Source organism: Aspergillus multicolor (genome assembly GCF_047715735.1).
Source record: "Aspergillus multicolor strain CBS 133.54 unplaced genomic scaffold BDW74scaffold_23, whole genome shotgun sequence".
NCBI lineage: Eukaryota > Fungi > Ascomycota > Eurotiomycetes > Eurotiales > Aspergillaceae > Aspergillus > Aspergillus multicolor.
Genome location: NW_027395974.1, coordinates 277,608 through 298,254, shown reverse-complemented (window position 1 = coordinate 298,254; position 20,647 = coordinate 277,608). Strand labels below are relative to the sequence as shown.

General features: G+C 50.3%; 9 protein-coding genes across 9 annotated transcripts; 5 read left to right on the top strand and 4 right to left on the bottom strand.

The window, feature by feature from the left end:
* Positions 1–147: 147 nt before the first annotated feature.
* On the top strand, positions 148–1,116 carry BDW74DRAFT_158075 (putative small nuclear ribonucleoprotein SmG). The gene is made up of 5 exons (XM_073725253.1): positions 148–219; positions 290–361; positions 501–575; positions 665–697; positions 770–1,116. Exons 1-5 carry the CDS (start codon positions 190–192, stop codon positions 794–796), a joined length of 237 nt encoding a protein of 78 aa, XP_073581316.1. The 5' UTR covers positions 148–189; the 3' UTR covers positions 797–1,116.
* BDW74DRAFT_158074 (transcription initiation factor TFIID subunit TAF2) lies at positions 1,095–5,738 on the bottom strand. Its single transcript, XM_073725252.1, has 3 exons — positions 3,127–5,738; positions 1,861–3,078; positions 1,095–1,789 (listed from the first exon to the last, which is right to left on the bottom strand). Exons 1-3 carry the CDS (start codon positions 5,443–5,445, stop codon positions 1,418–1,420), a joined length of 3,909 nt encoding a protein of 1,302 aa, XP_073581315.1. The 5' UTR covers positions 5,446–5,738; the 3' UTR covers positions 1,095–1,417.
* A 1,204-nt stretch (positions 5,739–6,942) lies between these two features.
* Positions 6,943–9,260, top strand: BDW74DRAFT_158073 (sn-1,2-diacylglycerol cholinephosphotransferase). The gene is made up of 6 exons (XM_073725251.1): positions 6,943–7,200; positions 7,269–7,372; positions 7,435–7,560; positions 7,617–7,660; positions 7,711–7,788; positions 7,836–9,260. The coding sequence occupies exons 1-6, from the start codon at positions 7,173–7,175 to the stop codon at positions 8,719–8,721; spliced, it is 1,266 nt and encodes a 421-aa protein (XP_073581314.1). The 5' UTR covers positions 6,943–7,172; the 3' UTR covers positions 8,722–9,260.
* BDW74DRAFT_158068 (uncharacterized protein) lies at positions 9,202–10,695 on the bottom strand. The gene is made up of 6 exons (XM_073725249.1): positions 10,426–10,695; positions 9,837–10,334; positions 9,748–9,773; positions 9,595–9,689; positions 9,481–9,538; positions 9,202–9,430 (listed from the first exon to the last, which is right to left on the bottom strand). Exons 2-6 carry the CDS (start codon positions 10,290–10,292, stop codon positions 9,358–9,360), a joined length of 708 nt encoding a protein of 235 aa, XP_073581313.1. The 5' UTR covers positions 10,293–10,334; positions 10,426–10,695; the 3' UTR covers positions 9,202–9,357.
* Positions 10,696–11,978: 1,283 nt separating this feature from the next.
* On the top strand, positions 11,979–12,697 carry BDW74DRAFT_180691 (uncharacterized protein; the record flags this gene model as incomplete). The annotated part of the gene is made up of 3 exons (XM_073729802.1): positions 11,979–12,090; positions 12,146–12,240; positions 12,311–12,697. 3 exons carry the CDS (start codon positions 11,979–11,981, stop codon positions 12,695–12,697), a joined length of 594 nt encoding a protein of 197 aa, XP_073581312.1.
* A 275-nt stretch (positions 12,698–12,972) lies between these two features.
* Positions 12,973–14,028, bottom strand: BDW74DRAFT_60813 (uncharacterized protein). The gene has a single exon (XM_073733283.1). It carries the CDS (start codon positions 13,775–13,777, stop codon positions 13,016–13,018), a length of 762 nt encoding a protein of 253 aa, XP_073581311.1. The 5' UTR covers positions 13,778–14,028; the 3' UTR covers positions 12,973–13,015.
* A 644-nt stretch (positions 14,029–14,672) lies between these two features.
* Positions 14,673–16,761, top strand: BDW74DRAFT_60856 (COP9 signalosome complex subunit 1). The gene is made up of 4 exons (XM_073733285.1): positions 14,673–14,970; positions 15,020–15,064; positions 15,130–15,410; positions 15,463–16,761. The coding sequence occupies exons 1-4, from the start codon at positions 14,832–14,834 to the stop codon at positions 16,489–16,491; spliced, it is 1,494 nt and encodes a 497-aa protein (XP_073581310.1). The 5' UTR covers positions 14,673–14,831; the 3' UTR covers positions 16,492–16,761.
* BDW74DRAFT_60833 (putative GPI anchored glycoprotein) lies at positions 16,724–17,870 on the bottom strand. The gene is made up of 3 exons (XM_073733284.1): positions 17,629–17,870; positions 17,424–17,557; positions 16,724–17,364 (listed from the first exon to the last, which is right to left on the bottom strand). Exons 1-3 carry the CDS (start codon positions 17,755–17,757, stop codon positions 16,956–16,958), a joined length of 672 nt encoding a protein of 223 aa, XP_073581309.1. The 5' UTR covers positions 17,758–17,870; the 3' UTR covers positions 16,724–16,955.
* A 1,722-nt stretch (positions 17,871–19,592) lies between these two features.
* On the top strand, positions 19,593–20,583 carry BDW74DRAFT_180687 (BRcat and Rcat domain-containing protein; the record flags this gene model as incomplete). The annotated part of the gene is made up of 2 exons (XM_073729801.1): positions 19,593–19,800; positions 19,847–20,583. The coding sequence occupies 2 exons, from the start codon at positions 19,593–19,595 to the stop codon at positions 20,581–20,583; spliced, it is 945 nt and encodes a 314-aa protein (XP_073581308.1).
* Positions 20,584–20,647: the final 64 nt, after the last annotated feature.

Here is a 20,647-nt window from a genome sequence, read left to right as displayed (position 1 = left end):
CTGATATCCTTTCAAATTTTCCAAAAAGACCTTGGCTGGAGATATTGTTCCGGCAACAACGTCACTCGGCATTTTTGAGCTATTTGGAACATCATTTCTCCGGCCAGGTGCATCCCGCCGATATCAAAAGTTCCGCATCACGGCATTCAACAACAAGGCAGCAAGTCAAATTAAGTCTCTATCGCCAAAATGCCTCAAGCACAGCCCGAGTTGAAGAAGGTCTGTCCTGGCTACTGAAATCCTCTTTTAACCATTCCAATGGCGCGCGCTAACACCAATGTTCGTACAGTATATGGAGAAGCGGGTATTCTGCGAACTCAACGGAAACCGCAAAGTCATCGGCATTCTACGGGGCTATGATGTACGTTAAACCGAGTTCCGCTCCAGCTTTTGATTCTTTATCACGTTATTCCAGCGGCGCGGCTTCTGAGCCATTTATACAAGCTCCCAACTCGCCGCGGAACAGAACAACAAAGCTAACGGCGCACGTGTGATGCTAGGTTTTCATGAACATTGTTCTGGATGATGCATTTGAGGAGAAGCCTGGCGGCGAGAAGGTCGCTATTGGCATGATTGTGCGTTGAACACCGCCCCAAGCTCTGAGGCTATCGCTCGACTGCCTCTACGAGATGTGAGACTAACCAGTGGCTCGTACGCTTCCTAGGTCATTCGCGGAAACTCAGTCGTTATGCTCGAGGTAAGTTGTGCCTCTCCTTTTCCTTTCTCGCCCATTCTTCGTTGAAATCACTAACATAGCTCTACTCTCCAGGCTTTGGAGCGGATAAACGAGAAATAGATACAGCAAAGCGGTGGAGGGGAAAGCGTCAGGACGTCTACGGATTGCATTTTTATACCATTTCATACCATGCAACGTATGTGGGTTACTTCATTGAGAGATTAAGGAGTTCACGGGTTGGACTGCTCGCATGGACTCATACCAAGCAGGGGCACTACATCTTTTTATTACTTTTGTCATGTTTTCTTATGAGAGGGAATCAAAATAAAACAAATTATTTGGCTCCACACGTCGTTTTGATTCGTTGTAGCTCAGGTGTCAGTGGTGACTGGGGATCTACTTCAGATATATTTTGGAAAGGACATACTGGCGGGTTAAAATTCCTAAATAAAGCCACACTTGACAAATCGAAGGACGAAGGTAACTTCTCAAGGCGTAAACTATGCTCCGGTCAGGCCTAAAAGATGCATTCAATCATAAGTCACCATGACAAGCATCACAAAACTTCATGTGAATAAAGATATCAGCTAGCTATTTGACGCATTCCGATGCAAATCCAATCAAACACCCTCCTACCGATCCCACACCCGCCCAAGAAAATGAATAGAAAACGAGGCTGAAACCCTAAAAATAGTACAGTACAAGAATACCCATCATTAATATCGAAGAAATGATCTAATGTTATTGCTTAGGCTGGGACCCAAGTTTCAATTTCAGCTTGAGCCCGCCACCAGGCGTGGACGGGGTTGCGGGGGTTTGTGATGATGGTGTACGGTGGACTTGCGCTGCGGCGAAGTTCGGAATGGACAGCTTCGTGGGTTGTCTCTGTTGTAAGGGGGTCCCTGAACGCGGAGTCGGGGTGTTCGCGGAGGGAGTGCGGGGGATGTGGTTGAGATGGTTGGGGTTTGGTTTTGGCTGCTTGAATGTGACGCGGAGGCCGGAGCCCGGGGCTGGCATGGGGCCGCCCTCTTCCCGTTTGCGTTTGATGGATGGCGTGGTTGAGGGGTTGAGGGAGGTGCGAAATTTGGGCTTCTTAAAGAAAGTGGCGCGGTACTAAAGGTATATAATCAGTGACGGGTGTTCAGAACGGCAATGACAAGGCTATAGCCTCCGTGTATACGTACCGGCATCCTTCCTTCGACCCTAACGCCCCAGTATCGGGGATATTTCAAGACAACTTTCTTAGTGGTTATCGGATCATATATGACTCGGCACAGATCCACGAATTCGGAGAGTTCTAGCATACCGATAATTGGGGAGCAGCAAGCGGCCCAAAGGCACTCTTTGACCACTGTGTCGCCGGAGATCTCGGTCTTTAGGGCAGCTAAAGCCCCAGTGACGGTCTGTCTCCGGGCGAGATCCGCTTGCCGAACTTCTGTCGATGACTCTTGCTCGATAATAAGACCATCAGCCGCGGGCGGCGGCTCGCTGATGACACCGCGGCCGAAAGCGACAGGGGCGAGCGCCTTCCCGAACAGGCTGTGAAGTTGCCATCTCAGCCATACTGATGGGTCGTTCGACATGGTGAAGATGAACCACCGGAGCAGCTCAGGGCTCTTGAAGATATCAAGCTCGACGAGACATTGGAAAGCATCTAGGCGAAGGAGGTCATAAGTGCCTACCCGCGTGTAGGGAAGGAACTGCATGATATCGACTTCAGTTATCTTGGCCTGCATGAGCTGCATCTGGCAATGTAAAGCTGCTCGAGAGTAGAGGTTCTGGTAGGAACTCGACCATTCGTCCATTCTCCTGTAGCGATCGATTTCTGCCATGGCGTCTTTTTCCAACTGCTCTTCGGCTTGAGCTTCTAAAACGGCCTCCATGTCAAAGTTGCTCAAGTCATCTGTATGAGTCTCAACTCTTCCAAGCATGGCATGGCAGAGGGACTTAATCAATGTAGCCACGTAGAAATTGTCCGAGTACTTATCCAGGCGTGAGAAAGTGTGTAGCAAGCTTAAGGTGGACTTTCTTACCTCGTTATTAGAGTTGTCGTTGAACTTCAACTTGTCATATAGAAACCGCTTCACCCTCATAGGGGTCTTTCCGCTAACATCGCGCACTCTGGAAATTGCCTCCGGAATGACTAGCTGAAGGACATATGCGGCCCTGTCTGTGAAGTCGTTCGATCGAGTCATAGGTGAGTTTGGCAAGCAAAATAGCTCCTGGAAAGCTTTTTCAAGATGGAATAGTCCCAGCCAGTTGATTTCTTCTTTGGCATGCTTAACGAGAGCCCGTGCCGCCGCCACTCGAATTCCGTAAAAGTATCGTCGGTCCATAAGCGTTCGAAGAAAGATGGTAGAAATCAGAGCGTGCTCTCGTTGCGCAGCCATGTATTGTAGGGACTAGAAAGATGTAAGCAGGGGTGATAAAGAAGAGCTGTGTTGACTGACCTCCAGCTGGGCTACCACGTCACGATCTTGCTGGAGTTGTGAAAGATACATGTACCCTGGCATGACTAGAGAGAGCTTGCAGATCCATTCAAAGTCTGCATCCATGCGAATCCATTCATAAGATTCTTGGCCCATTCGTTCTTCATCTTCTTTACTCCAGTCAGCAAGTCGCCATTGTTGCATCTCCTCCTCGCTTTGCAATACATCCCCAAGACAGTAGAGCAGAATATCCTCCTGGACTTCTGCATTACCGTCCGTGCCTATCACAGCAGCGGCGCGCTCTTTTTGGCGCTTATTTCTCTTTAGTCGCTTGTATTTGGTATTGTATGGTATATCGAACTTCGTCACGCCCTCTTTGATCTCCACGATGTGTTCATACGGTGTACCGTCAGCTTCGTGGATTCTGATCGTCATTGAGCCAGAAAAGACTGGCTGTATTGTACCGGCATAAACATTGCGAATCTCTTCTTTGACATCGCGCATGAACGCATCCTTCTCCAAGTCACGAGCGCTCGGCTGATCTGATTGGACTTGTTTGATCATCATCTCGACCACCAGTTTTTTCTTATTGAATCGCTGGGTCGCTTGAAACCTGGGGCATCCGGCACCACGGATCCATTGGTTGAAAAAAGTCTCTAGTTTTGCGTGCCCAAAGCGTTCACAGAGTTTTTGAAACTCGGAGGAAGTGACGGCTCTGTTTTTCAACTCGCCCATACGAGCATGCAAGAAGAGGCGAGAAATGATCCGGGACATCGTCGCCTTCCCGCTCGCTTTAGTGAGGCGCCGATCTAGAATAAACAGTACTAAAGGTGCTTTGAGCGCAATGAAGTGAGCCTCAGATGGGTCGATGCTTAGGATATTTCCCATGTCGTAGACCGATGGCCGCTCATAATCCAGGTCACACACCCGATCCGACATCTGTTTCAGTCGGAACCGATATTCGTTGTTCCCGCAAAGCTTTCGCATAAAAGTATCTGTGATGTACCAGGCAACGCCAACCGTTACCCATGTATCAACAGGCGCATTTGGCACGATGTTGATACCAATCCATTGAGCAGCTAGCGCGTGGGTGATAGCACGAGTGGAATCGTACATGGGGTCAATTATCTCCTCCGGAAACAGAAGACGGCTGCTGCATATTGAAAAACATGCTGTTGGCAATGTATCCTCTGGCGCGTCGTCAACGAAGCATATTTTGTAGCTTGCGAATGGATACGATCCGTATGTCATCGAGAAATAGTCGATTGCCTTTGCCATGGGGAAGCATGTGTTGCGAACTTCATCGCCTCTACCCGGAAGACAGAACGCATGAAGTGGAATGGCATTCTGGCCAAGTTGCTCATCTTGATCGCTCTCACGAAAATCGGCAAGATTGACATACTCAAATGGCCCAACGGCAAATCCAATCTGCCGCGCAGAGAGAGTAGAGTAGGAAGCAAACGAGACAGTCTTCTTACTGGGATCCTTTGGATCGACAATATCATCGGTCAAGTCTCCAGAACAGACGACGGAAAGATCTAGGGCCTCATCATCCGGGGCGAACCGGTCGTGGTGGGTCTTTGTCTTGGGGCGAGCCTCCGTTCCGCCATCCGGCTGGTCTCGGGACTTGCGGTTGAAAATATCGCCCAATGTACACGGACATCGGATCGATATTTCCCAGGTGCATCGCGAAGAAGGATCATCCACACAAGGAAAAAGCGGACACCCAGTCCCATGATTCAACGAGTTTGTCGTATAGGCGTGGGGATATCGCTTGTCACCACTCTCCAACCCAACAAACTGTAGCCCATCTCGTATGTTCTTGATAACAAATTCGAGGTTCACAGTAAGGGGCGTGAACTTATCGGATGGATCGGCGGCCTTCGAGCTTAGAGGTCCTTCGGCATCGTCTGCAAATCCCAGAGCCCGCAGTTCTATCTGATCTTGCGCTTCGGCGGAACGCGCGTCGAGTCGGTCTATGCGGACGCTTTTTGGGAGGGTCACAAGGAGATCTGGTTCGGATGGAGTTTTGGCGAGGCCATCGATTTTTGACGCCAAACGCTGGTGGTAATGAGGGCCGTACAGTTGGAGCGACTCGTAGGGATCGGCATATTTGACCGTGGGCACTTTTCCGTTGACCGTCACACGTTTCAATTCTCCCTGTCGAAAGTTCAATCGGATGGTGCGCAAGTTTTCGTCGTCCGGGAGAATGATGATCTCAGTTTTGCCCTTCAAACTCCGTCTAGCAATGTCCAACTCCAGGTCAACTTTCTGATGCGCGACTTTGTAGCCCAGATTTGGCCAGCTTGGGCCGGCGGGAGTATCAACGACGCCGGGCATCGCGCAAGATACTCAGTCGTGTACTGCGCCGCGAGCGCCAAGCTGACCATCCACCGTCATGTCCAGGCTCAACGAGCGATCGTATCGTATCGTAGAGTTGGTCTAAATGTGTAGCAAAGTGGTCCTCAGATTAAAAGTGTTGTTGAAACCGAAAGGTGGGAGGCAAGCGATTAAGAAGTGTTAAAAGAGCGGTAACACAAGCTGGGCAATCAGAAACTTTTGTTGAATGAAAGAAGGTACTGTCGATTATCTAGGTTGGGCGACTTCACTATCCCGGTTCCAGGTGGTAGAAATTTCACTCTTCAATGACTTCAATCTCATGGCGCGCGTCAAGCATCGGAACTCAAAGCTGCGGGCAGCGGAGCGGAGCTCTTTTCCCACGTGATCTCCACCAGGGGCCAAGTTGATCAAGACTCGACTCGAACGGCCATTTATTTACGGTCAACTGGATTAGGTGGGGCTTCCATTCTTGAATATACTGAGTATACCTACTATATTGAAATATTCTACTTCCTGATAAGCTTACTCACAAATCTACTGCCATATTCCCGCTTAGGAAACGACTCAACTAGTCCAATTCAGTCCCCGCTTATTAGTTGGGTTTCTATACTGTACTTTGTCTGTCTTGGCTTGTACGGAAAACACCAAGCATGCTTCGTTTCGTCGCTAAGCATATCTATATGCAATTCAAACCATGTGCAGTTTTGTTCAGACATATTCTCGCCCATTCTGACGAAAACTCACGAAGCCTACGACAACATTATCGATGACCTAGTCAGCGTGGATAAAGCCTCATCAACACATATACCAGATACCTCAGTATACTGCTGAAATGCCCTTTTCAGACGATAAGAACCAAAATTCGAGTAAGTATGCGCTGGCACTAGGCCTCGCCATGAAGACCATGTCACTGCTATCCTTGCATCGATTCGACGCGCTGTCAATGGTACGAGCAACGAGAGCCAATGACCTTGAATTAGGGTCATTACGAATGACATCCGCACGGGTCAAACCAGGCGAAACTTGGCAGGAAAGGAGCAGAAATCATTGTTCATTGATAAGTAGTTGGACCGTGGGGTTAACGGCGGGGTCATGGTCCGGAGCCGCTGAGGAAGGAGGAAACATGCAATGCTATCAGCATAGCACTATTACTGGAATTGAGATAGATTCCTGAACATGGTTGTTGAATGAGTAGAGAAGCTGAGAGATGGGAATGGCCACCAACTTCTAAGACGCCATACGTGTGGGTTTCGGCGAGAAAGAAGCTGATATATTAGCTATTATGTTACTATGCAGGAACAAGTGTTCAAGTCATGGAAGAGTTCGAGCGGCCAGTTTACACCGAGCGAAAGTGAACAGGAGCAGAGCAGAGCAATTTATTTATGGCCGCAATTGGGGACAATAATGCTTATAGATCAGCACTTACACGTGATAGCTCAGGTACCAGAAATGATTCGTGCTCCTGGGACTTGACTCGCAATCCACCTCTTGAAAAAAGTGGACCTTGCTGGAATTCGCTTTTCTTCTACTGATCCTCGCCGGCCGACCATACGTCTTCTTTTTACCTCTCAGAAGAGCGCTTCAGATAGTTTATACTCTCGCGGCAGCTCCCTGGCTGGCCCTACGACTATTTGCTCCGTGCACGCCGCATCCGCGCGCGCTATGAACTAGGCTCGACCTGCGCATTCCACCCCCGAACACGAATTCGACCACGCAACCTGCCCAAAATGATTAGGATTTTTCGAAAGATCCGGGGTGAGTACTGCCAATTGAAGCGAACGACTGTTTTTGTGCAGTGGGCTGACTCGTTACGCGTGCTTCAGAGATCCAAGACTCCCTCTCCGACGATGTGCTCCTACCCCTTAAGAGTTACAAGTACTCGAGCGTCGACAAATCGTACATTTCAAATCACATCCTGAGACATTATGTATTACGCCTTCTCCCCCGGTTGCGGCTGGGCCACAGCTGACAAGAATGGCGGGGTGTTAGTGGAATGCTTTCGTCGAACTGCTCCCGCTTTGGATGGCCCCGAATATGGTCACACTTCTGGGCTTTGGATTTATCGTGGGCAACGTCATGCTCATAGAGTTGTTCATGCCCGATCTCATTGGACCGGTAAGTCGCTCGCCGGTTTCTCAATCTCGAGCTCGCTTCTAAACCTTCTATGCCAGGGTCCTTCTTGGCTGTATTACAGTTTCGCTTTGGGAATGTGGATGTAAGGCGCCGAGGCTCTTGCTCTGGAAGCTATTCTGACGATTATACAAGGTACTCGACGCTCGACAATGTGGATGGAAAACAAGCGCGACGAACTGGCACCTCCAGCGGATTAGGAGAGCTCTTCGAGTCAGTAGGGAATCGAGAGCCATGAGAAGTATGCTAACTTCCCCTAGTCACGGAATTGACTCCCTCAACTGCACTCTTGCTAGTCTGCTTGAAACCGCCGCAATGGGCCTGGGCTCCACCCAACTCGGCGCTTGGACTGCCCTTGTGCCATGTCTCGCTATGTACTTTTCGACCTGGGAGACATATCACACTCACACGCTCTATCTTGGATACTTCAACGGTCCCACCGAAGGTCTTTTGATTGGCATTGCGATTATGATTGCGTCCGGCTGGTACGGCCCTCAAATCTGGTCTCGACCCATTGTGGAACTCCTGAACTTGCCAGGCCTCTTTGGCAACAACTCCATGAAGGATCTGTGGGTGCCAATCCTTCTTGTCGGTTTCTTTTTAGGGCACCTTCCTGGCTGCGTATACAATGTCGTGTCAGCTCGCAGAAGTCAAGGCCTCCCCGTTACTCCCATTTTTAAGGAATGGGTGCCGATGATCATCTTCACTGGATGCAACATGGCTTGGCTCTTCTCCCCGTATTCGTCCATTCTCTCCGGCAACCGACTGGTGCTGTACTGCTGGACGATTTCCTTCGTCTTTGGTCGGATGACCACAAAGATCATCCTCGCCCACCTGCTAAGACAACCGTTCCCACATTGGACGGTGCTGCAGACTCCGCTCATCGGCGGCGCTATTCTCGCCAACCTCCCCTTCTTCGGTCTTCCCGCAGTCAGCGCCTCCCTTGAGCTTTTCTACCTGCGCGCCTACTTCTTCTTCGCTTTTGTTGCCTACATGTACTGGGCCGTTCTGGTGATCAACCGCATCACGACCTTCCTCGGCATCAACTGTCTCACCATCCGTCGAGACAAATCCACCGAGAGAGAGCCTCCCTTCCGCGGCCTGGTGGCCGACAACTCCGACAGAGGCAGCCTGAAAAGCCATTGACTCAACTACGGAACCATAGGATGAGCCTTGAGCTACATGAGCCGACTCTACCTGGTTGGGCCTCGAATCTCGCCTTATAACGTACATACCTACCACAAAACATACATCTGTACAATAACTTACCGCTCTTGGATATGTCAACCCCAAACAACCCGCACATACATGCTATGAATGAACTTACGACTTCACTTGACGCGGCATGCACCGTATGCCAACCGCCTGATGTGAGATGAGATGAACAAGGAGAGCAAGCCTCCAGCTATAGCCTGTGCTCCTAGAAGATGAACCAGGGGTTCCCCTTCTTCCTTGTGTTCTTTAGGATAATTATAGATACTGTATCTTAGCTTAGTACATACACGTTTAATGGATAATAATGTCAGTCGTGATGAAATCACATGCTTTGCTACTTTCGTCAAAACATGATTAGTGGTCCAAGGGATATATACGCTCGGCTAATTTCTTCTGACGCTGCTCGGCTGCAAAAAAAAAAAAAAAAAACAGCCAGATTGTTATAAACTACGGAATATGAATAGCTTTGTGTAGAAGCTACAATGGGCGTTGTCCGCCGCCAAAATATAGATCAGTCATGCTGATGTGGTGATAGGATTGCGATAGTGCATAGGGCTATTGCAAGCCCTAGCACATTCGCCCAAAGAGAAAGTCTTTGACGATAGGAGAACTGGAGAATTCGGGGTTCAGAAGGACACAGCTTCAGGACGCCAGTTAGAGTTAGCCCATCGATGTGGCGGGCGGTCTTACTTTAGAAAGTACTCGAGGCCGACTTTGCGGGATTCGAGGAAGGATGGGCGGAACTTGACTGTGAGGTGTGTCAGGATGTATTGGCCAGATGGTCACCATGTGCTGGAGGCATACAGAGGACACTCTTAGGTGGGAGTGATGGGAGTGCGTTCTTTGCGTGCGGGAAGGATTTGACTAGCTTTAGTCGGAGATCGTCGAACTCGGAATATCTGCATAAGATGGATTTAGTTCGCACTCAATATGAGAGCAAAGTCGTTGCGGGAATACCTCATGCGAACGGTGATCATTCCTCCCTAGTCAAGTCAGTTCAATGCACGGCCAGCGAGAGAATGCAGCGCAGGACATCTGAAACACACCTCCAGTGTCCGAATCTTGCAATTCCACACCACGTATGCACCTATCCCGGTCTTTCCCTGAACAACAACATGATCATCGATCGTGACGCTCTTGGCCCACAGGCCACGGCTCGTTTCAGAGTTCGGATCCTCAGTGTGATCTTCGAGCGTTATCGCTGGCGCTCCATCGGTAGATATCTGCGACACACGAGACGCATTGCGATGATGACTCCAATATGGAGGAACTATACCGGAGACCGGGCGGTCCTTGGGCGGGAGGTTGGGAGATTCAGTCGGGGAGTGGGATAAGGGGGGTGGACTAGGGCCGACACTGAATTCAGCTGGATTTGAGGCGGCTGGTTCTACCGTGTCACCGTCACGATCGAGAGCGCTGGGGGCGGCGTTTGAAGGATGAGGGGAAGCAGGGAGCGGCTGCGGCCTCGGTACCAGTCCTGTCTCCTCATTCGCTGGAGCCATCCATTTAGATACTTCTGAGTCAGAGATAGGGAATAGGAATGTCTGCAGACCCAGGGATAAAAATAAGTAAGTTTAATGCAACATGAAAGGAGGGGCAAGGTGGCGGGGAGCAAGCAAGCACGGGGTAACTTACGAGGTTGCCTGCGGAGCTTGTTGGCGCTGGACAACCACCTGTCAATTAAGTTCTAGAGGTAGGAATAAACAGGGAAGAGAATGGAAACTATGGAAAGGCTGGAGAGATCAGAGCTGAAAGACCGACATGATCTGGCGATGTAAAAAGCTTGGTTAAGTGGATTGATGCCACCGCATAAGCCTGGATATTGAAGCCAGACCAGATTGGAGATCACGGGAGAGCAGTCTGCCAAGACGCCTTTCCGGAACAGGAACGCCAGGCGGATCAATAATGCCTCAATCTCGAGTCATAACAATAGTAGAGCCTGGATCGAGAGCCGGAGATAATGCGGCCATCTTCGTACGATTGATGGGATGATCGGATGAAACTGCCGCCACTCGGCCATATCACGAGGGCAGATAAGACAGCGGCGTGCGAGCCAGCAAGTACAAAATGCTAGGACGAAGCTAAATTGGAGCAGCTCCAGGGTAAAGGCCGAGGTTCGCGCTAGAAAAAGCCAAGCCTGGCCTCCACCAATCAGGAGCTCACCGAGTCAGACACACCAGACCCCTAATCCCCTTCTGTAAAGACTGGCAGAGGCGGCCACCGGTCCGTCGTCAGTTTTCCAAGACATTCCAGCACCATGTGAGCATTTTGTGGAGCTTTGTTCGGAGTTGCAGTTGGTATAATACAGATCCTCAACGGCAGGTATATCAAGAGACCAATCAATGCCTGACACCCGTCTCAGATTGCATATTGGGGAGGGGAAGTCAAGCAATGGCTGGAGAGAGGCCACCGTCTCGCCTCGGGCTCGCCTCCAAGCTGTTCGCTTGTCCTACCGATGAGGATGGAGTGTCTCACAAAGTACGGGAAGCTACCGGAAGCCTCGTACCAGCTGGATGAAACAATCTCAAATCTTCGGTGTGCACAGTGGATTTTATGATGGGCGGACGGGAAGAGCACTCCATTTACCTGAAAGAATCGGAGCTCCAGTAGTCCCCGGATCGACATAATTTCTTTTGTGACAGCTCCCTGACCCCTAAAGCTGCAACTGAGACCGAGTCTCTCTGTCCATCAGAACCAACGCATACTGGGACTGAAAAGTCAGGGATGCGGCTCGGAGTATTTTACAGCAGGCGAAATAAAAATACCTCTTAAGCCTGATGAATATGGACCCAGGATCAGCTAACTCATGCTGGGGATGGAGTAAAGCTAAAAGGTTTGATAGCGCCGCCACCAGTCCAGTAACACGAGTGGAACTCGCAATAGTACTTATTCAGGGTCTCCGGCTCAATTATTTCCTGTCGCTCATTATTTTCTGCGTTCTGATTCTCCCCAGGCCCCTCAGATTTGCTGCTTCGTTTGTGACTGTTTCAGTCGTTACCCCAGAATCCATTCGATTCGTCTCCACTCGCTTGGTGATTCTCCAAAGCTATAGTCTTGTCTTTGAGATCCTATTACTCGCATCGGGCATTTCTGTCGGGGTATTTTCTTTTGGCCATCTCGGTTAGACAGAGCTCCATACCAGCTTTTCTTCAAGCGTACACCTCACAGTCGCTACCCAAAACACCAAAATGGTTCTGCTGCGTTCCCTGCTTGCCTTTGCCTCTGTGGCAGCCGTTGCAATCTGCCAGGACGCCAGTACAACGACAGTAGATATCCAGAAACTCAACGAGGATACGAAGAGTACAGCCCCCCTTCCCACATTCAACTTGATATGATCTAACACCGACTTCAACAGAGCAATGGTGCACAGCACAAACCTCCTCCTGCCCACTCCTATGCTTGCAGCTCCCCGGTGCATCCGGAGACCCAACATCAAACACATGCGACAGTGTACGTTGTCTCCGCATAGCCATTCCGAAGCACATCTCAACCGGACCTCTAACCAATGCTTCCAAAACAGGACACCCTCGTCTACAGCTGCATCTGTGACAACAACCAATCCCCCAACTCCTCCGAATACTCCCAAACAATCCCCTACTTCCTCTGCACAGAAGAAAACAACAACTGCGTGGCCGCCTGCGGCGACTCCGCCTGCCAGGAGCAATGTCGCACCGGTAACCCATGCGGCGCCCAAAACCCTAAGCTCGCGAACACGACCTCCACCAATGGCTCGAGCACGACGACGAGCGCCACCACCTCCACGACCTCGACTCTGGCGCCGTTCACGGGTCTGCCTAGTGATGATGACGAGGGAGCTGCTGTCAGGCCTGTGACGGACCTTAGGCAGGTCTATGGGCTGGCTGCTGTGCTAGGCGGGTTCTTTGCTGGCTTTGCGATTCTGCTGTGAGGATTTAATTGCATACTATGGCGTGTGATTTTGAGGAAAATTACTGCTTTTGATCATGATCTCTTGCTTTAGTTTGCTTTACTTTACTTCATGGGTGTATTTACTTGGGCTCAGCGATAATACTAATACTCTTAACTTTTTTGACTCTCCTTTCTGCATGATGGAGCTGGATGAATACACAGGTTATAATACGAAATTCGAATGAAAGAATAGCTATTCATTGTATACAATAGAAGAAGAGCACAATATAAAGCTGATATAGTGTAAATATGAAGGTGAGGTAAAATACAGACCGGGAACCGGAACCAGGCGTTCGACCTACCTGCAGGACAGCTGCATGGATGATAGGCCCCGTACAGGAGGCGCGAAATGATCTGTTACCTGTGCACATTTAGGAGCTGCGGGACGCGATCTCTTAGACTGCCGGACAACACCCAATCTCGCGTCGATTGTATCCCAGGTCTGTTGATCCCGGACTTTAATTCCAAAAGGACAGAGTCTGGTTTCACCACCTGCCTGCAGATGGCGACACAGTTGCCTATACATCTCAAAGTCCGCATCGTACACCCCATGGGTGAGTAGAAAAGGTATATCGTCATATACCCTGATTATCTTCTCATGGTGGAGATTGAGGTTGTCGAGGGAGGCTTTCAGGCCGTCAAGGAGAGAGGTCTCTTGCATTTTCCGGATCTTCGCCCTGATTCTTGCCACGCGGCCAAGCTTCTCTGCCTCCTGGGCTTGCGGCCGGGTCTCAGCGCGGTCAACACGCGGTAATATCGTGGGAGCTGAGCAGCCCAGCCTGCCCATGAGGTCGTGCAACATATCCTCTTGCATAGTTGAATTTGCGTCTTTTGGAGTGTCCAAGGAAATAAGTAGCCACCAGGTGTCTGGCCCAAGGCCCAGCTTCTTGCTGCCGTTCACAGCATAGCCGGTGCTTACCTTGTAGCTCATGCAGTTTATGCCCCGCAATGATTGTGCAATGATGGCGGTCGTTCTTGCGGCTTCTTCCACAGACACTTCTTTCAGATCGAACGGGATTGTAATCCCGGCCGCCGTCTTTATTGGAGATGTGAAAAACATTCTTGAGTTGCTGCCATTGTAGTAGTAATCGATAAGTAAAAAGTCAGGCAATTAGAGTATCGGCTGAGTTGAGAGTTTCAAGAGAGATTGTCCTGCTTTTTGGTGATTGATGTCGGAGTCATTCAGTGAGGGAATGTCTGCTTTTATGCCCATAAAAGGCAAGAACAGTACAAAGGTCTTTGTCAGGGCTAATGAGCAAAATCCTCCCCTTTTCGTTGTCTCTCCCGAGTCATCTCTTTATATGCTTTGTGCAAAAGCTAATAACGCTTTGTTGAAATATGCTTTGTGCAGAATTGTAGGAGTAGCATTTCATTATTAGTTGAGAAACAGAGTGGCTCATTGAAAGAAAAGAAAGAAAACCAGGGAGCAACGGCAGTGAGCAGAAGCACAATAATAAAGACGTAAGAACTAGACAAGGAGAGAGAGCATAAAATGCACTCCTGTTATCTAGGGTATACTAGTTTATGAAGAATGTAAAAGAAAGCTGACATGATAAGCGGTTTCACAGCATATTTGCTTTGTTCTGCAGCAGCGGGTCGTATTCAATAGATAGCGAAAACCTGGCCATACCATTGCCTCTAGGTGATGCTGAAGCTCGAGGATGCGTACGGATCAGGTTTTGGAGCCCTATGCAGGAAGGACAAGAAGCGGTGACGAAGACGGTGGGATAAGACGGGCATTTCCGGAGCTGGGATGATGTCTCCGCTGGGTCAGAAACAAGCCAACACCTCCACATATACCATCCATCCCTCTTCTTCTCACGAGATCTGCAATATCACGAGCTAGGAGCTCGCCTTTCAAAGAGCCTGCCTTAGCTCTGTGAAGTACCTACCACAAGAAATTGTGGCACGGGCTCTAACCGTATATCTCTCTGCTCTCTTCCCCACACTGGTCACTTATCGATTGAGTCGAATCCCGTTGCCCCCAACTTGAGACTCATAGGAGCTCTTCATACCTACCCGTCACGCCATATTTTCCGGACAAGACATATCTCGACCTCTTTGATATTACACCTTCTCAATTCCCCACGAACGAGCATTTCGACAGACACACGATGGAGCCCATGTTATCGGACGCCGGCGAGGCAGCTCCATCGGGTTCAATTGCTCAGCAGGTAACGGGCTCTGCTGGAGTAGATCCGGAGTCGGTCACTGGCATTGTGCCCACCCCGGGGCCATTTGTGAAAGTGGATGGTATATCTGACGGCGTTTGACGCATGATGGTTTGGCTAATATCTTGTAGAACCGCCCAAATTTGAATTGGAATCGTACATCGCGAATTATACTGGTGAGTACCGGACATCAGTTCAATCACCGTAAACTTGCTGGTAAATCTGACGTTCTCGTGTTTAGGCCGAACCCGATTCAATCGGTTATACCTAATCGGGACCTGCTCCTCGTACCTCGCTGTTGAGGCCCTCAAAGCTGCAATTGCAGAGGCGAAGTCTGGCAAAGATGTTTCTCGACACCTGCGCGCGGTTCAAGCACTCGCGAATGTTGCACCTAATGAGCCCGAAGCTACCGTTGACAGAGATTGGGTGGAGAAGTCACAGAAGGTTGTCAGGGCCGAGACGGACCGATTGGAGCATGAACTCAGAGGGTATAAGAACAACCTGATTAAAGAGAGTATTCGAGTAAGGATGACTGGTCTGCGTTTATTGCTTCCGGTTCTGACAACGTGGCTAGATGGGTCACGAAGATCTCGGCCAGCACTATCATCAGGCAGGCGACCTGACTTCTGCCTTCAAAGCTTATTCCCGGATGAGGGACTTCTGCACAACGCCTAGTCACATCGCGTCGATGTTATTCAAAGTTATCAATGTGGCGATCGAGCGCGGTGATTGGTTGAACGTACAGTCCAACGTGCACCGGCTACGAAGTCAGGGAGGGAAACCGGAAGAACAAACCAAACACCAGCCCAAGACATCAGTTGCCATGGGCCTCTCGCAGCTACATTCGGGTTCATATATAGAAGCAGCGAACAGCTTCATAGTAACAGACCCCAGTCTTGGGGACACATACAATGAAGTCCTGTCCTCAAACGATGTCGCAGTTTACGGTGGTCTCTGTGCCCTAGCTTCCATGGATCGCAATGAACTCCAGCGCCGAGTCCTGGACAACGGCTCGTTCCGCAACTTTTTAGAGTTGGAACCCCACATCCGCCGCGCCATCTCGTTCTTCTGCAACTCCAAATTCAGGCCATGTCTCGAAATCCTCGAAGCATACCGAGCCGACTACCTGCTCGACATACACCTCCAACGCCACGTTGAAACACTATACAACCGAATCCGCACAAAGTCCATCCAACAATACCTCATCCCATTCAACCGTGTCTCGCTCGAATCTATGTCCAAGATTTTCGTTCTCGGAACCCCAACCAACCAGTCACAACAGGACGATTCAAACTCAGCATTCGTCCAGGAGTTAATCAGCCTCATCCAGGACGGCACGCTGGACGCCCGCATTGATCTAGAGAAGCATGTCCTTGTTTCCAGCCAGGGCGACAAGCGCGTAGAAGTACAAGAAGCGGCCCTCGAAAGTCTGGATAACTATGTCAAGGAAGCACACCTCCGATTACTCCGGTCGAATATCATCCGCGCTGGATTGGAGGTGCGTTCATTGGATGATGAGCGCCGCCCTAAACCCGAGGAGAGGGGGAAGAGGAGCCACGGTGCCCTTGGGAACTTCCTCCGAGCGACGGGGATGAAGCCATGAGTGCACAACGAGTTACATGAGTAATATTCAAGACTGAATGAGGCTATTCATGATTAGACGATCTACTGTAGCACTCGTATGACGGTGTTTAAAGCTTGCGCCGAATGGAATCTCATAATACCTATTTATCATTGAAACCATCCAATGTAGTGCTTACGTTTGGCTTGCAATTACCACTGGCTACTAAGCCCATTAATAGGTACGTTTCCGGCCTCGAGTACACTTTAGTTAGACAGACAGACGTGGTTGCGCAGATGTGCCTTGACTGGGGCGATAACGACCAGGGGGTTGCGGTCCAAGAGCCTGAGCATCACTTCTTAAGCGTAAGGAGTAAGGCCAAATAAATGGGAGTATTGGTAGAGGTTGGCAAGTGCCGAGGTACGTATATAAAACTGATCAAAATTATCGATATCGCATAGCGGTCACAGATACATTGCAGTCTCAAGCTCTGACATTGGCTGAGCTTACGCAAGAGCCAAAGCTACCAGCATACCGACGCCACTGGCAATCCACTGAGCCGCGGATCCAGCTGCTAGGGTTATGGCCGCATTGTCGAGTGTTGTTTCCTCAGGGTCAGCTGCAGTGGTCGTGTTCGAGGCGGACTGGGATGGGGTGGGCGAGACAGAAGCGGAGCCGGAGCTGGTAGTTGACGAAGCCTCGGAGTCAGAGTCAGATGTCGAAGTAGAAGCCGTGGCGGTCGTGGTGGTGGCATCCGCGTCAGCGTCCGTTACGGTTGCGGTGATAGTGACGGCCATGTAGGGCATAACGTCGTCCAGAGTGACACTGGTGACGACGGACATGTCGGATTGCGTGTTTGTCACTTGGCAAGAGAACCATGTTGTGCCGCTGTGCTTGCAGCTTTCTCTGAGATAGCTAGGGGAAGGGCGAGTTAGTTTTAATTGATATAGAGAGTAAGCTCAGCGGCTCCTTACTAGTCTTCGTATGAATATTCGTAGACAAACGCAGTGGGCGCCGCGGCAACCGTCAAGCCACCTGAGGGGGCGCCGCACTCAGTTTCATCGACGGACTCAGGGCAGGAGATTCGGTAGGTTGTGGTTGGACCAGCCTGCAGACGTTAGGGCTCGATTTATATTCTCGCGACAACATGTAAGAAATCAATCATGCTGAGGTACTTACGCTGCCGATAACCTCACCGACAAGCTCCTGGTCGTCCGCCGCGGGAATGATGAGGGAGACAATATCATTGGCTGCAGCAAAAGAGCAGGCGCCGAGAAAAGCGAAAGATCGGATGGTTTGCGGACGCATGTTGATCGATGATGGCGATCAGATGTGGCGATCAGCTAAATGAGCGATGGGCGATGGCAAAGCAACGAATGTGGGAAACTTGGAAACCGTCTCGGGGATCGTAAAGAGCGACTGACGAAAAGAGTGAAGAGATCTTGCAGGAAATCAAAACACCAACAAAAGGGGTCTTTCGAGAGGGAAATGAGAGATCTATATAAGGGACCAGCGGTTCAATCCGAACTACTAACTCAGTCATAGCGCCAGAGAGGGCCAACTGTCGATTGGCTGCGACTCATTTCTGCAGGAACGACTAGTAGAACGTTCGGGGCCCTCGAGGCTTCGACGGGGTTTGAACAGGGCCCCGATTCGTGCGGCTGACCATCTAGACCTTGGAGGCGGCGGTGGCGGATGCCGAATGAGGCCTCATCGCCGACGAGGATGCCGCTCAACGGTCGCTGTAGATTATTTTCGGCAGATGAGATAACTGCAGCATTAGCAAACATCGATTAGTTGCAACCTTGGCCAGGCAGCAAGGGCGGTTATTCGTCGGAAAGTAAGATGTATCTTCGCAGTTGTCGCGAGTCCCACAGTTGAAGCTTGGCTTGGGGGCCAAATCGTCATGAGTGAGTGCGCGAGTCAGTCCACAGCTACTCCAGGTTATGGAGGTGTCAATTGCGCCACTGCATTGTCCAGGTGTCGGACTTAGATTTTAGAGGGAAGTGCTTTCCTTCGGCGGTGTTTGAGCTTGTAATTGCCATGTACTCTTCACGGAGCTGTGCCCTGACTTCCAATCCATGGAATCATGAATTGCACCAATGTCCCCATGGTTTTTGATGACATCTGGACTGTCATGACAAACAGACAGTAAGTGACAGAAACCAACGACTTACTGGGAATAGCAAGAAACCTGATGGCATTGGACGTAACATGGTATTCTCCTGCACTGGAGATTTCAACCCTGAGGTGATCAAAGTACCCTCGTCCGCCAATATTGTCTAGCCCTGGTCGATGTTCCAAGAGTAGTCAATTTTCGCCTGCTTCAGATTCCGTGTTTTTGGGCTCAGTCAACAACACTCTTCCCTTCTCCGAGTGCCTGTCTCAGCTATATGCAATCAGCAGGTCGGGACCTGGACAGCCCTGGCTATCATGCGTCTTGTAAAGAGTGAACCTTGTAAAGAGTGAACGAGGGGCTCTGGGATAATTCCAGATCTAGAGGGATGCTTATTGGTGAAACTACCTCCCCATTGAGTACTGAAGAAGTGCGTTTGCAGAGATAATGAGTTGGATGCCCGTTTTGTGTCCTGGTTGGTTCCAGTTCCAGAGATTTTGAGGGTCAGTCCGCTGAAGAAACAGTCTGCCGAGGAACAAACGTAGCATGAAGTAGACTGGTGCTCAAGGTGTGGGCTGAAGACTTGATTTCTGGGGAATAGCGGGGAGAACGTGTCGTGCGGGGTGGGAGTCCAGTGGGTAAAGTGGTGGCTGTTTCGAGCCACTGCTCGAGCATCAGCCTTGTATGTACTTCAAGCAATCCGTTTCCCTGGACAGAGCCTCATCTATGTGCCAGAGCTGAGCTAACCTAGCACAATGCGTGGTGGTACACACACCAAGATTCATTAAACACCTCTGCTGTACCTGTCAGGATAGTGGTTGGAGCAGAAGGATGGAATGGGAGCAGTGAAAGCAGCACCCCTACTCAGTCATCCTGACACGCCCACAGTCCAATCTAGCGAATGGTCGAAGCAGGGTGATGCGGGTCCATGTGTTACACCCCCAGCTTACTTTCGATTGCTCTACTTCCCCATCTCCGTTTGCCCTTGCTTATACTGCACCGAGCGCCATTCCTAGGAGCAGAAACCATGGCTTCGATTCTGGCTTCGGACATGGACCAGGAGACAGCAGACACCATTTTGAAACTCCAACTCGAGGATGCAGGCTGCCACCTTGCCGTCACGGAAGGTGACTCTAGTGGCATCAAGGACGAGGATCTCGCCTTTCAATTACAGAATGAAGAGCTCCAGTCCCTTTCCCAGCTTCTGTCGGACAGAAATATGGCCAAAAAGTTTTGTTGTGGCAGTTGAAGCCGACGCCCAGATCCTGGCTAAACATCTAGCTGAAGAATCCGGTGAAACCACTGCAGTTCCCAAGGATGAGGAACCAGATATGGAGTCCAAGGACCTCGACGACGAGATCCTGAGAAATCTCAGGCTTCTATACATATCTGGTATCGAAGACGATGCTGAGTCAATGACCGCGGATGGCCACACTGACGATGATGAAACGTCCGATTGCACCAAACCCGTGAAACGCTCACGCCTACCCCTTCGCCGCTGCATCGCCTGTATGGATGAGGTCGAGTTCATCAACGCGGTTCATGCCCCGTGTCAACACGACTATTGTCACCCTTGCCTTCTGTCTCTGTTCGAGGCTTTCCTTACGGACGAAACTCTGTTCCCTCCACGCTGCTGCCGACAACGGATGGACACCAGTTCTACACGAATCTTTCTCAGCTCTGAATTTCTGCAGCGATACAACAAGAAAAAAATAGAGTTCTCGGTCGTCAACAGGACATACTGTTACTCCCCCACGTGTTCGAGCTTTATTCACCCAAATCACATCGTCGACAACGTTGCAACTTGCCCTGAATGTCGCCTCACTACCTGTCTCAATTGCAAGGCCCGCGCGCATACCGGAGACTGTCCAAACGACAACGCTCTGCAACAGCTCCTTACAGTTGCGCAGGAGAATGGATGGCAGCGCTGCTACTCGTGCTGGCACGTTGTAGAGCTGAACTATGGTTGCAATCACATGACGTTCGTCCTCCATTCAGCTACCCTTGCTCCTTCTTAAAAAATTTGCATTGACGATAGATCTAGTTGCCGTTGCGGAGCCCAGTTCTGTTACAACTGCGGAG